At 44.3% G+C, this 14,791-nt stretch overlaps 1 protein-coding gene across 1 annotated transcript in view; it reads right to left on the reverse strand.

Annotated features, from left to right (window-relative positions):
* The window catches only part of TMEM201 (transmembrane protein 201), a 24,204-nt gene continuing 9,413 nt past the window's right edge, over nt 1-14,791 (reverse strand). The window contains exons 7-11 of the mRNA XM_065649778.1: nt 7,360-7,577; nt 6,504-6,575; nt 5,353-5,643; nt 4,731-4,862; nt 1-4,281 (exon numbers count right to left, since the gene is read on the reverse strand). Of these exons, the coding sequence (XP_065505850.1) occupies nt 4,184-4,281; nt 4,731-4,862; nt 5,353-5,643; nt 6,504-6,575; nt 7,360-7,577 (811 nt within the window). The 3' untranslated portion in view covers nt 1-4,183. The remainder of the gene's footprint in view (nt 4,282-4,730; nt 4,863-5,352; nt 5,644-6,503; nt 6,576-7,359; nt 7,578-14,791) is intronic.

Below are 14,791 nucleotides of genomic sequence, written 5' to 3' on the forward strand. Positions count from 1 at the left end.
TTTATTTTTTAAAGAAAAATATTCCTCTTTGAACAGAAAGCATGAACTAAAAACCTCCGAGGAACAGTTTCTCCTCCCTTGGAGCGCATTTAACTAAACTGTACAGTGTCAGAGCTCCCCCAACAAGTACACACACATGACATAAAGTATTTCTTTTACAGGAAATAAGGTTGAGGACTCAAAATTGTCCTCCTCCCCCTCTCTAGATACCCACTCCATCCAAAAGTATGCTGTCCCTCACTCCCACCACAGGACACAGTGATGATAATTTCCAGATACAACATATTTAAAAAAAAAAAAAAAAAAAAAAGGCCAAATTGGCCCTTTCTAGCCTTCTAACAAATGCACGTGAGAGAGGTTAAGACCATCATTATTTCCAGGAATGGTGCTTGGAAGAAAAAATGTAGCAGCATCCACAGGCAAACAAGCCCTTGACTCCAGCTGCCCTGTTTTAAGGAACCCAGCCAGTTCAGCAGTGTTTGCAGATGTTCCCATCACCCAAGAAGAGAGAGTGGGAATAAAACATTCATAGGCCAAATTTGTTGCTTGAGCAGACAGCCTAAAATTCAGTGAATCTGGCCTACATATGCCAGCAATGAGGTTTTTCCCCACATTTCCAGAGTGACCAATTACATGTCTAAGATTTTATATAAAAAGATATGATGACCTTCAGAAATCAGCAACTCGTTCTACCAATTCTCTCTGCCCCATCAAATAGATATGTGCATAATATTTGTCGCATCTGGCAAACTACCCAGACTGCGGAACTGCAGCCAGACTCTAGTATCCAAATTCTTCCTAATTTGGAACAACAAAAGAATAGAAAATCTCTGCAAGGTCTCAGAACATGCCTAGCAAGCCCATATGGAAGAAGAAGTACCTGGACATTCTGAAGGGAAGGTAGGTAATGGAAAAGGTCTGGAAATGGAGCTCATTTATATCCCACCTGATCATTAATTGTTGTTGTTATTAAGTAATGCTCAAACCTTTACCAGACTGTTTTGTGCAGATCTTTTCCATTCCATACACTCCAACAGTTTTTACAGTAGGAAAAATATTAGAAAAATAAAATCTCACCCCTGAACAACACTGTATGAAGATCAACATCATCAGTCACAAAGATTTTTACAGGGGGACCAGATAATCTTTTGTTTCCTCCAAACCAGCTTCATATAGAAAACAGCAGCAAGATAGACACAGTATCTCAGAACTAATTAAGGCCAACTATATAAAGACAAACATGGGCTCAGATCTTTTGAAATGAAGAAACCCTCCAAATGTTTTTATACACATGCATTCACACACACACAGACACACGTATACGCGTGTGTACTATTCAAGCGAAGGCTTCACGACTGTGAAAGCACCACTGGAGAGTGTTCTAGCACCAGAATGAAAAAAATTGGTTGTCTTCCCTCTTCAGCAATAAAATCCAAAGTCTTTATACTGCTTTGGACAAAGTCACCAAACACCCTTCCTTCCAAGAACAGTTTCAGTGAGCAGATTCACAAGTGCAGAGACAGGTTAAAGTATTCTGTTCTGGAATACGGGCAAGAAGAGGTGTGTTGAGAGGCTGCAGCTCCTTGGTCGCTGGGAAGGAGGAGAAAATTTGTATTGCAATCTGGCAGAGACAGACACCAGCTTGGACTCCAGGTGAGCGCGATGGTAAAACTCAGCGCAGACTGGGAGGTGGAAGTGGAAAGTTTGCATCCATGAAGTCACAGTGCACATCTGTTGGAGTAATAAAGACAAGCAAACCCACAGAATTCTCTGGCAGGCTTGTCTCTGCATAGGAGGCCCCTGGGTATGCTGGAAGTCAGGACAAGGATCCATGAATGGGATGTCACACACTGCCCCAGGACATCATCAAACTCAAACAGCAAAAGTCTAAACAGAAGCTTGTAAGTTGGTCTGCTAGTGTCTTGCCTAGATGCATGCTCAGGGGAGCCTGCGGAAGCCTATAAAAGGGACAAAAATCTCTGAACAGCACAGTTATGGGTCAGGTTCGGCTACAAGTAACAATTCATGCAAGTTACAAAATAATGAATCATCAACCTGCAGCACATCTTTCTGCTGCGGGTTTCTGACCTGCATCCATCCCCTGTACAGGAGGTGCTGGTTCTGCCCTTTCCCAACGCTCCGAAGAGGCTCAGAGAAAGATGCAGAGTCAGGAATCACATCGCCACAGAGGTCTGTCCTCTGCCCATAAGATGCAGAGTGGGTGATGAGCAGGTCTCATTAACAAGGGAGGATGGGGAGCAGCGGCTGGAAAAAGGCTGCTGAAACAATGCAGGAAGAAATGGAAGAGACAAAGAGAGACTTAATTTTTCAGTGCTTGAATCAGCAGCAGTAAAGCCTCATTTGTGATTCTGTGATTTAATCTGTCACATAGCATGCTGACGAGAGTCTGGCTATCACTCACGTGATATACTAAGTGAGACTGTGGAAGGAACTCAATTAAAACATGCAAGAAAAAAAATGAAGTGAAAGGAAGGGTGATCATCACTCTGAGGTGTGAATTTCAGGTTCAGAGCAGAGAATTATCAGCAGAGATACCCTTTGTTTCTGTGCACATGCAAGAGTACAGGAGAGGGAACAGCAGCAGAACTGAAAGGGAGGAAAAGATACAATAAGCATTAACACTGTAATTGAAGATGCAAACACAAGACAATGGGGTGAGGGAGAGGAAAGAGAAAGAAGTTTGAGGTAAAGGAGCCCAAAGGAAGAGACAATATAAAAACTCTTGACAGAGTCAGTCCTGCTTCAGGAAATACAGAGCTAATGTCAATTGGCTTCTCTTTTCATCAGGTATTCTTGACACATTGGTAAATAGTGTCTCTGCACTTGGGATTGAAGAATCAAAACATAAGAGATCAATATTTTTTTCCTAAGATGTACTAAATGATTTTGAGTATTCAGCACAATACTCTAAATGGCCCCCTGAATTCTAAGCAATGTTGAAGACTCACCCAAAAGCAGAAGCTCCCAAATTATAAACTGCTTTTGAAAATCTAGGGCTACTTCCTTTGGGTTAGAAAAGAATCTATCCAGAAGGCTGAATTGTCCAGAAACAGGCTTGGCATTTCTCATCGAGAGCACCTTGGCATTTAACTAAGTAAGAAATATCTTAAATGGTTACTCAGCAAATACCATTATCAGACTGAGGTTTCAGGTTTCTGGATAAATATATACAATCAGACAGCTTCTCATGTACCTTCTAATAGAATAATTTGTGCGATTTACAGCAAGAACAAGCTATGCCACTCACTGCTTCAGTGAAAACACCAGCAGTCAAAAGAGTTGTGAGCTGAAGCCCTTTGTGGTGCAAATCATGTAGGGATTCTTTCTTCTTACAGAATTAATTGTAACAGAATTAATGCCTCCTGGGTAGAGCAAAGCGCAAGCTTCCTCTTCCTAAAGCAAACCACAAGAGGATGACTGTCTGGGGTTTGTGCACACCTACAACAACAGCGCTAGTTGGAGGTGTGAATGGACAGGAGCTTCTGAGAACCAGCATGACCAGAATGGCAACTGGTGAAAGCGGCCTCAGGGCACAGCCCAGGTGGAAGCACATGGACATGTAAGATGCAAGAATATGACAGAGAAGCCAAGGTCACCCATGTGCTTAGGCAAGCTTAAGGCAACTAAAGAAAATTCACTGATAATTTAGAGGAGAATACCAAAGGGAAGAGAGAAGAGGAACCACTGGGGATGCCGTTACAGCAGCCGATGTGCAGCACCAGCTTCCAAAGCCATCCCTCTTCTCCAGCTCATTTGTTCTAATTCTCCTAATTTTACCAGTACCATCAGAACCAAGGTTAATATGTCAGAAAGAAGAGCAAGGGATAGGTTCCCGAAAACATAGCTCACACATTTTCAGGCTTGTGTCTCAGGACAGTTCCTTTGAAAGAAGGCGCATGGGCCATTTGACTGGCCTCTTGCTTTGAATGGAGCTTTCTGGGACTTCTGCCTGCCACCTCCAGGGACAACCCTGTGATATGTTCTACTTAAAAGTGACGGCAGCAGCTACCTGGGTTCCTTGTCATGACAGCTGAGCATACAACAGGTTTTTTAAAAACAGCATGCACCGGTGGCATGGCCATTAGACGTGAAGCTGTGGTTGAATTCTTCTTGTCTTCTCAGAAGCGGGTGGAACCACAAAGAAAGGGAGTGTTGGCGCAAATCAACGCAGGCTCCGGTAGACATAGGCTGATGTGAAGATAGCATTGAGAGTCAGACTCACGGCTAGCAGACCTCGCAGAGCAGAGTTACCAAAATGACCTTAGTAGAAGAGGACAACACAAAGAAGAAAAGGGAACAGTAGAAAGAGATATTAAAGAATTGATGAGAGAAATAACAGTGAACATACGTTGTGCCCTTTCTCTCTCTTTGCTCAGTGTTTTCACCATAAGCAGAAATTGCTGAAGCACTTTTCCTGTCAGGAAAGATCCCACTGCTCTCTCTGGTTCTATTTTCATCTCATTGCTCTTCTCAACACCTGCATCCCCATCCCTGTCCTTCTGCCTCCTTAGCACCCCGTCAGTATTCTTCAAACAGTTCAAAGAAGAGCCATAGCCTTATTAAGATCTTAGAATAGCAGGCAGAAGATCCATTTTGTCTCTACTTATTTGATATCTAGATCAGATCACTACTACAGCACAGGAAAGATCTCAGTTCCCCTCACAGAAATGCTCACACATACACGAAGCACTCACATGAGTTGCACTTACCTCTCCAGCCTGTCAAATCTTCCCCTTTGGTAGTTGTGTCTACCACACAGGTAGACGAGTGTGATGAGTGATCCTCCTTCTTGATGGAGTTATCACTGCAAATACTCCCTCCTTCCACAGCGGATCTCATATCTGCAAGGAGAAAGTTATAGGAAAATTCAGAAGGCACCAGTGGGAGCCAGAAGTAGCAGAAGTTACCAGGGTAAGGCTAGACATGAGTAATGAATGGTTGCCTGGTAAAATCATGAAAGGATTGAGGACAGGAGCTGGAAACAAAAGGCAAATTTCACTGCTCTGCAGCAGCAGTTGCCTGCATATTTGTCTCATATACCGTTCATTTCAGCATCACCACATCTGCGGTTAAAGGAGTTACCCAAACAGGGGTGAGGGCAGTGGCATCCAGGGGCACCGCTCAGTGAGAAAAGGACATGTTTTGGCAGACAAGAGGCTTTCCAGGCCAGTGGATTCTTAAGGGAGCTTTGGTAGCCCACCAGTCATCATCACCTGGGTTTTTCCTGAAGGTTTCCCATCTATGAGTGGCCTAGATGACGCACGGCTTTGCTTGCAAGCCGTCTCCTTCCTACAAATGCATTTCCAGGAGTGCAGCAGGCTGCCAGCATACCTTGCATTCCCCGCTCGCTGAGGTTCTTCTTCGGAAAGGAGGACAACTCAGTGGGAAAGATGTTGCTGTCCGAGTGGGTGTGCTCCTCTGAGCTAGCTGGGGTGAGCAGAGCCTCATTCTGAGATGGGAAAAGCAGCAGCTTCTGGCCTTTCAGGTTCAGGCGGGCAGGGCTGATGAGCGGCCGGCGGTACCGCAAGGAACCGGAGCTGGAAGCCACAGAGCCAGCGACCGACGGTGCTGGAGAGGGGATGCGGGAGGGAGCACAGCTGCCGGACAGCAGGGAGAAGTGCTCTGAAATGGAAACATCCCCAAAGGGAAAATAATTAGATTATAATCCAAATAAAATAGGCGCAGTTTTCCCTAACAATTCTACAAGAAAAGGGAATGGGAGTTGCAAACGTCCAATGTATCTTGTACTAAAATTCTTTATTCATTCCAGTTCCTACACTGCGAAACATGGAGAAATTCCACATGCACTTTGGTACACTCGAGAATGACTTAGAGTAGAGGTGGGTTTATCAGGAGCCGGGTGAATTTCCTCTCTGCTCGGTTGTGTCTGGTCAGAAGAGCCTGCATTGCACGTGCTGATTTGCAGGTAAATGAACCATTCTGGCATGTCCTTTAAAGGCTGTTGAAAAGGTCTGTCAGGACTGAGGAGGTTTGCACAATGGCATTTGCCCAGGCTGTGACTGCAGTTCCAGCAGCAAACACTTCAGCAGCATAAACAGCCAAAACCCATTTGGGGTCAGGAGGGCAACAGACAGGTCACTGGAGGACATGGGAGCAAAAGGGCAGAGCAGACGGGGTAAAATCAGCAGTTTCTTGGGCTGGGGAAGGAAAGAGAAACAACAGAGCTGCCCTAGGAACAGTTTAAAATCTATCAAAGCAATCTCAGCTCAGCTGCAGAGCAGGGAAAGGATCCTTGCTCTGCCTCACTGATTTAATGGAGAGAACACCCAACACACGCAGCACCTTATTTTAATGCAATCCCACTCTTAGTTGGCACTCCCTCTGCAGCATTTCTAACAGCTAAACTGACATTTTCACTGGGATGGGAGCAGGGAGGGCAGAATTAAACTTGAATCGTGTGTTTCAACCCACTCACTGCAAACCCTGCTAGGACAGTTGCTCTGGAAGGGCCAGTGCATCACCTGATGTAGGAGATTCCTTGGACTGAGATGACTGAGAGGCTGGTCGGCTCCCGCTGAACAAGTAGCCAGAATCTAAAAAGCAAAAATGAAGCAGTTTGAACCCAGCTGGCTCAGCTACTGGAGGTCTATGTAACCGCATCATCTTGTCATCAATCTCAGAAGGGGACGGGTGATAAATGTAGGCCGGACAAATGTCTGTGTTTTCCTGGGTAGGCTATATACCAGTGTCAGAATAATCCACTTTTCCCAGCTGCAGCAGAACAGATCTGTCCAGCAGGCTCCAAAATCAACGCTGTGAGTGTATCACAGCCGAGCTTGCCCCTGCTTTAAAAGGAAGAAGGTGAAGATATGGTTGTGTCCTTTTCTCATGAAAAAAGTTTTAAGGGTAAATCACAGTGCGAGATGAAAGCCCATCTAGCTGTCAAGCATGGTAACCATAATAACGAGGCAGGGAAAAAAAAAAGCAATGAAAAATACTGAAGTCAGGAAAAAAAAGTGCTACAAGTGAAACCTCAGAGCCTAAACCAGTTATTTTTCTTAGGTGCTTAATTTACATAACTATAGGCAAACTGCCTTGGAAGTTGAAAACCTGGCTGTTTGCAAAAACTATTCAGCCCTGACAGCATGCTCTTTCCAGTCTGTCTGGCTTTGCACTTTAGTAAAAGAAAGCACAAAGGTGGTTTAGCATGTGGGGAGAATCGTAGCCATCTGGTGCATTTGCACCTACCCTTGGCAGTGAGGTAACCAGAAAGGTGAAGGCTAAACAGGATTATAATATATGGGTACCTCACAGCCCACTTCCTTCTGAAGCATCGTACCGCTCCACTGTCATTTCGAAAGTTTTTTGCACACTTACCTGCTCTGGCCAAGGAGGGGATGGTGCCCAGCGAGAGCGCCCTGTTGAGTCGACCAGGGAGAGAGGAAGACGAAGTACCGCGCGGGGATCTGAAGAGCTGTTGGTTTGTCAGCTGGAGAATACTGGGTGGTGTTGGGACAAAGAGAGACGTTGCAGAGGAAGGGAAACCGGTCCCAGTGCCGTTGGGAAAGAGAGTAATCGAATCCCCAGAAAGGTACCTGCAAATGACATGCATGGCAGACATTTAGCAACAAGTACATTCCGGTAACTCCCTCTCACTTGCTTTGTTATCAGGTTTGTACTAATTCGTCAGTGCAGGAGCACAAGATGCAGAATGAACTGCTCAACTTTACTTAAATTATCGTGCGCCAACCTGTCCCAGAATACAGGGTGGAAAAAATGGTGGAACAGCTTAGGAACTCAGGTGCAACCAGGCATAGTACCTTGGTTCTCTCCCCGGGTGAGAAAATTACCCAGAGGCCAGCAGAATGCTTTCCAAAGTCCAGAGACACACAGGACCGAGGAGAGAGTACGTCTTCTGTTTGCTATGTGCACATGCAAACATGCTCAGAAATGTCACGACTGTGGGAAACAAGTTATTTACTAGTCATTTTGTCTTTAGAAACCAGAATCGACATCTTACCTCTGATGCCAGTATAGAGAAAAGTATTTTTATGGCACCTAGATAAGGATTTGGGCATAAGAGTTCTGCTTTAAAACTAACATTCAAACCTCTCTACTACATTTACCTTTATTATACTTCTGTGAGGTATGGAAGACTCACTATCCTCATTTTACAGATGGGAAAGAGAAGCAAAAAGAAGCTAAGCAACTTGTCAAGGGTGACATAAAAAATCCTGCGATAGAACAGAGACACAAACCTGGGCTTTCCCATCCTAAATTGAGGCCTAAACCATCGTGTTTTCCTTTCTCTGCATATCATAATTAGCCCCAAATATGTACTAGGATAGCCATTCAGAGGGGACTGTGCTCCTGAAGCGTGCACCCCAGGAAGAGTTTTGCTTCTAGTGCCTAAAACCCATCTCTATTACAGTGCCTGGAAAAAAAATTAAATTGCAATAATAATGGCAACTGTATTTCTAGGTCTGTGAGTTGTTTTCAATGGGTTCTTTCCAAATGGAAGAGGCGAGTTGCAGAACAGTGTGTCCAACTTGAGAACACCAGACAAGAGAGAACAGACAAAACATACTAAGGGTACCTGTACCAGTTACCTTGGTTTTTAAGCACTACAGACTTAAACTGACTTCTGTTCCACTGGTAAAATAACTGTATGAGAGGTCTGTATTTCAAACAGTTTTTGCAGCTAGCACTGCCAAGTATTTCACACTCAATTACTATAAGCATAAACCGTGCAATTAATTTCTGATACCCCCATTTCATCACCCACTTTGCAGTGGTTTAAAATGTAAAAATCAACCCAAGGTGAGCAATCGTCAAAAATTTACTCCTATTTTTACCATCTTTCTATTCTTCCTTGCAATCACATACTGATCTTAGTCTATGTACAGTTTAGTTGACTACATTGCATCAGAAATGGAGTCAGCTTTGGAGTCTCACTTCTGTCCTCAAACCACCAAAATGAGCATTCTAAGAAGGCTGCAATGTTGAAAGCACAGGAATTTTGCATTATTTGTAACAATTGAATAAAATACATGAAAAAAAGTCTGGAATATGACAAGATCTCTCAAGGATCTCCTGTAAGTTTTTTGTTTAGTTAGAAATGTCAAATAAGTCACAATGAAGTACTGACAAATATGAAGTGTGTATATTTTAAAAGGGAGATATCAGACTCTGCAGCTGCGACATTTGGAGGTTTCATCTCACTTCTGATGAAAACAGAGACAGAGGAGAACAGTAACATGGCTTCTCTTCTGTCAGAGGAAAGTTAGGAGTATTACAAATCAGAGTGTGAAGGAATATACATAGCTCAGTCACGCGCTGTGATTTCTGCACGTGTCATTCTCTCTCGGAGATTAAAGAGGTGATGCAGCAATACTATGCAGTGCTAGCGTGTCCAGAAGAACCAGTCTAGAGTTAAGATCACAATTCAAAATATCTTATAAAACTACTTATCTGCTAGTACGAGGCAGACATCAACAATCCCGACCAGCTTAATCAGGCTGAGCAACATCTGAGCCAACCAGCCTCCTGGTGCTTGCAAGCAGGATATGCCTTAAACAGCAGCAAGGAACTCGTCAGTCTCGCAGCAGAAACTGCCCAACCTCTTCAGGTTCCAGAGGACCTGGGAAGGGGGTCATGCTTCGCAAACGTGCAGCGTCCTTTAGTGCACATACACACACACATTTGCCCCGCCACACGTAACAGATATAAATAGATGTACGTGTCCGTCTCGGCTTTGTAAGAGAAAACGAATGGGAAAGGAAATTCGAAGTGCAGCTCAGGACTATGGTATGAATGATATTAGAAGGAGTGATACCTACCACCCACTGCACCATGTCTGTGAAGGGCCAAATCAGAGCAGCACCTGTGAACACCACAGCTCTTTTTCCCTAACTTTGCACCTTCTCTGTCTTCAGGCTAAAGGATCCAACTTCACACAGCTCCTGGCTGCACTGGAAAACAGCTTATCTGGCTTATTGGCTTTTGGTAGTTTTTCACTGAATGGGCTGGAAGATATTACACTCACTTATCATTCATAACGACAATCTTTTTCCTGGGCTTGTAACTTTTTGGGACTGGATTTCATGGGCTCTCCTGCTCTACAGCCCCACTTCTCAACCGCACCAGCTGATGAATCATTTCTCTTGCACCATCCAGAAAAGAGATTTTTATGGTTAGCAAAGCAGAGCTGAAGAATTTTAAGCATAGCATATTAATGCCTTAGGATTGAATGCTCACCAGAGAATGGCTTAAATATTGATCCACTCTGAACAAAGTAAATTCCTGCAACGTGTGCAGCAAAATCCTGTTCCTTTTCTTTAGTGTTTGCTAATGTCAGGTCAAGAGGGCTAAATACTGCTAAAAAGCAGGAGTGCTATCATGGGAATGCGCTTCGTGCCTGAGAATGGTTAGGTGAACTAAAACTTATTTCAGAAGCAGATGAAAAAAGGTGAGGAGATCAAGAGGATCATAAGGCAGAAAACAGCCATATCCCAGTGCTGGAACAGAGCAGTGCAGCTCAGTCTTTGCTCTCAGACCACTACACTGCTCCAAGCTGTTTGCGCACATGGTAATAGTGGGTCTGGTAATGGTGAAAAAGTAACCAAAAAAAAGAAGAAAGTGAAAAAAAGGAAAAAAATTTTAAAAAAGGCTCTGGAGTCAGACAGTTTGTGGAAATAGTCAGGGCCCGGAAGCCGTTTATTTCAGAACTTGGTATTGCGAACATCAAAAATCGTGTATCTTAATTAGTGTTTACAATGATCACAGCGTTACTAGACAGTTGGGCAAAACCCTGCTACACAGATACTTTAAAAATAAATAAACAGAAGGTTAAAGAAGAATATTACATGGTATGGGGACTGTACGCTGTCCTGAAGAAACACCTCCTGCCAGCAGAGCCTCCCCTCCTCTGCCCAATACACTTATCCAAAGACACCACACCGTATGTGTGTGCCTTTTTAATTCACATTTTAACCAGAGATGCTGCATCACCCCTGGGACAGAGACAGACATGGGAGAGCGTGGGCCAGGTGAGACCACAGGGCTGCAGATGGACCCACTTCTACAATCGGGTAATTCGGGACATGAAAAAGGTAGCACACAGTCACCTTGCTGTATGTGCCCAGCGCCATCTGCCTGCAGGCAGCCAGGGAACTGTGTGGCAGCCATAGGGTAAAATATTTCCTCTGGAATTAAAGTCCCATCATAATTCAGCTGTGAGTTATCCACGTATAACTGCACCGTGTTGTCCACGCAGCGTGGGTGCAGAAGCCGCTCACGATCGCCTCTGTGCTGGCTGCGAGATGAGCCAGTATCTGTGAGCTGACGTGCGGGCACTTGTCTGGTCTGCTGCACCACATCAGTCAGTGCCATAACCTGGGCCAGTCAGTGCCATAACCTGGGCCTCCGGCCAAGCCGACAGAATCAGGAGTAAAGAGCAATACGGTGAATAAAAAACAGGCATGGGGAGAAGGGAGAATCACACTAAAAAAGGGCACAGGTCTCAGACACATTAAGATTTTGATATGTGACTTAGCTAGAAACTTTAGCTGCCAAGACTAAGAATTCTTTTCTCCTACGTGTTGCCCTGCTTCGGATGAAAAAGGAGGGCTGAATTATAGCTGAAAATGCTCTGGCTGCCAGGTCCTGCACTAATACCTTCTAGAGTACAGACAGATGTTTGGCATCAATTCTGCCGTCCCTCTGAGCTGGTGGCACAAAGGCAGGGGGCTGTGTGCATACGCACATCCCATGTCTACAAAAATACAGACTTGCTGGCACGACAAATGTATTCAGAGGACCTCTCCCCTCCCTGCGGACTTGTCAGCTTTGGTCCCAAATGAGGCTTTACAGGGGATGACTCAAGGTACGCTTCAGGACTGAGTACCGCCCCTTTTACGTGCAAGCATCCGCTACGGCTCGAAGAGGCCCCGAGTGTACGCGCAGGTGATGGCACACCTGGAATGAACTGGCAGGTCATATGTGACAGCACACAATTTCAACAGCATCTCTAAAAACCGAAGCAAAGCCATATCCCACAGGGCCCTGCTTTCATGCATGGAGCAGTCTGGAGCGATCATCCGGCTATCCGTTATATTAATTTTTATGAGTATAAATAATTTGTCCACGATACAGCAATATATACTTTCACTAGTATCTAAGCATGATTATTAGCTTCGCATAATTTCAGTGTACTTGAAAAATACTCAGAAAGCCAAAATAAAACACCACTACACCATTTTTATATGGCCCTCCTGTCCTCACCCTTTGACACACCCAAGCTCAGTTCACTAGGGCATGCAAAGCACAGATGTAGGAAAGGAGTTAATAGAAAGGAAAGAACAGGACATAAATATAGCACATTTAGAATTTTAAAGGGCCACAAAAGCATCAGTTTGCATGCACTGGTGTCAATGAGGGCTTCAGGAAGACCAGAGTAGCAGAGATGCTTACTTGCTTGCTAGCTCTGGATTCTCCCTCAACCCCCCTACAGTCCGCAGAGTTGCTCAGAAATTTAAGAGTGCAGCGCAAAAATTCTTTTTCCCCGCCACACTCATGGGTGGCAAATGAAGGACAAATCACCGGCCTGGCAGACACACAGGCACTGCTGTCCTGAGCTGCAGCTGCGTCAGTTCCACTGAAGCAGAGCAACAGTGTTGTCAAAAATCTTGTCCAGAGAAAGGCACTTAATGAACTCACATTGGCCCCTTTATACATCCAGCTCTGCTGGGCAGGGCACAAGATGCTTTTGAGTTGGCAGATCAGCCACAGCCACCGTGGGAGCAAAGACCAGAGTCAGCCACTTTGGGCTGGAGCAGATTTAGCTTCAAGTGACACACAAGCCCATAACAACCCTCACCACCTCTGCTCCATTCTGCAATACCATCCTCTGGTCCAGACACCAACACACAGCCAGCGTAAAAAAGCAGCACCTGAAATTAGAGGTTTTGGGGCTAAAATCCTCTATTATTGTTAAGATGTATGCATGCTCTGGCCTGCGTGGCTGGGAGAACCCTCAGGCAACAAAGCTGCATCTGGTGACCACAGGTTACCACAGGTTCATCTGTGGCTGAGTCCAGCTCAGTGAAAACAAGATGCTCAAAGCCCTGATCAAGTGGTTCTGGATGATTTTTGTGTCAGCTCTGTTAGTAAATTACTGGCCCTTTGTTAACTGTTATCCCTCAGAAGGAAATGTATATCCATTTGTTGTACAAAATAGCACCTCAACTGCATGAGGATGGTGAGACCGCGCTCAGATGCTGGACTTGCACCAAAATACCTGAGCTGGAAATGAACATTTCCTTCTGTTGGACTCGCTGTGAGGGAGGCGACCAGGCAGAGTTGGATGGTATTAATATATCTAACTGCTGAGCTATTCCCAAACTGAACCTCAAGTGAGAAATGCAACGTTGGCAAAGCACCTTCTGTACAGAACCTACGGCATGGCACAGTGTTTAGAATAGTCTGTTTGGTGTTGAAATCAGGTATTGCAGAACAGTCTCAGTAAAGGCAGTGGTGGTTTAACTATTTTTTTTTTTTCAGAAACAATCAACAGTAACATACTGCTAACTGATAATTGATCTTCAGACCTAATTGTCCAAGGAGACACAATTAGTACAGATCGAATCCTAGCAGTTTATAAATCAGAACATCTCCAGAAAAAACACCTTTCTCCTCTTTTCTTTCCCCTCCTCCAAAAGATCAATCATCCTCTACCTTCAGCAAAAGCATGTGAGACAAAGCATGTGAGAAAAGCAGAATGAGAGGAGACCGTCAGCACCAGAGTTTCTAGAAGACCAAAAATTCAATTGCCGCAAGTTTGGTTTTGAGGCTCTAAGGCTTTTTGTTGTTTTTAGAAGCAGCAGCTCAGACTGAGGCACCAAGAAGTGAGAAAATAAGCTGACACCTGAGCAAAGACAAAAGCTTCTTTGGCATTAAAAATGAACCACATTTCAATATGTGTTTTGTTATTTTGTTTCGCCTTTGAAATTTTGCCAACTGAGAGTCCAAAAGTTCTTCAATCAGAAGTTGTGGACAAAGCAGCACAGAGACCAGGGATTCAGTTGTACAGCTTGGCCATAAAATGAAGTAGCTTTCTGATGTTCTGACATATAAAATTAGTGCAACTTGTAAATACACTTCACTTGTATTAGTATGCATAAAGTGAAGACAAATGGATTTCTTGCTTGCATGTCAATTGCGGTGAACATATCTCCTAAACGAAAAGATTTTAAACTCTTTCAGTACAGATTTGCACTTGCTGTGCAAAGAGAGCTAAAATATTTCTTAATGGTACTATTTAGGCTTCAGAGTGTAAACCCCACTCCTTCCCACAGTTCTACCAGCTGCCTATTTTGGTATCTCGTGTGCACCCTTCCCATCCCATCCTAGCAGTGCACAGGAAAAAAAGACAAGGGAACAGAAGTAAAGATCAGGCACAGGAAAAGAATGTAACACGTAACAGCAAAACATCATAAAAGGTGTTAGACCCCAGCAGGCTCAAAGATGGGGCACGTTTACATCAAAAAGTGCCGCTAAAAAGAAGGGAGAAAAACAGCTGCACAGAAGAGATGAGAGGCCAGAGGACAAAGTGAAACTTAATACAGCCTTGACTTTCAGCTCCTGAAAGCAAAATATCTGAAGAGGCTGACACTTAGAATTTCCTTGCTACTGGGCCAGAAAATTTGGTCAGGGTAATTTTATTCTTATTAAAAAAATGATATTGCCATTAGAAATTAGGCATGACATTATCATGATCATCCCCACACAGTTTAACAGTTTGTCAGCTGCT

Source organism: Caloenas nicobarica, chromosome 22 (genome assembly GCF_036013445.1).
Source record: "Caloenas nicobarica isolate bCalNic1 chromosome 22, bCalNic1.hap1, whole genome shotgun sequence".
Taxonomy (NCBI): Eukaryota; Metazoa; Chordata; class Aves; order Columbiformes; family Columbidae; genus Caloenas; species Caloenas nicobarica.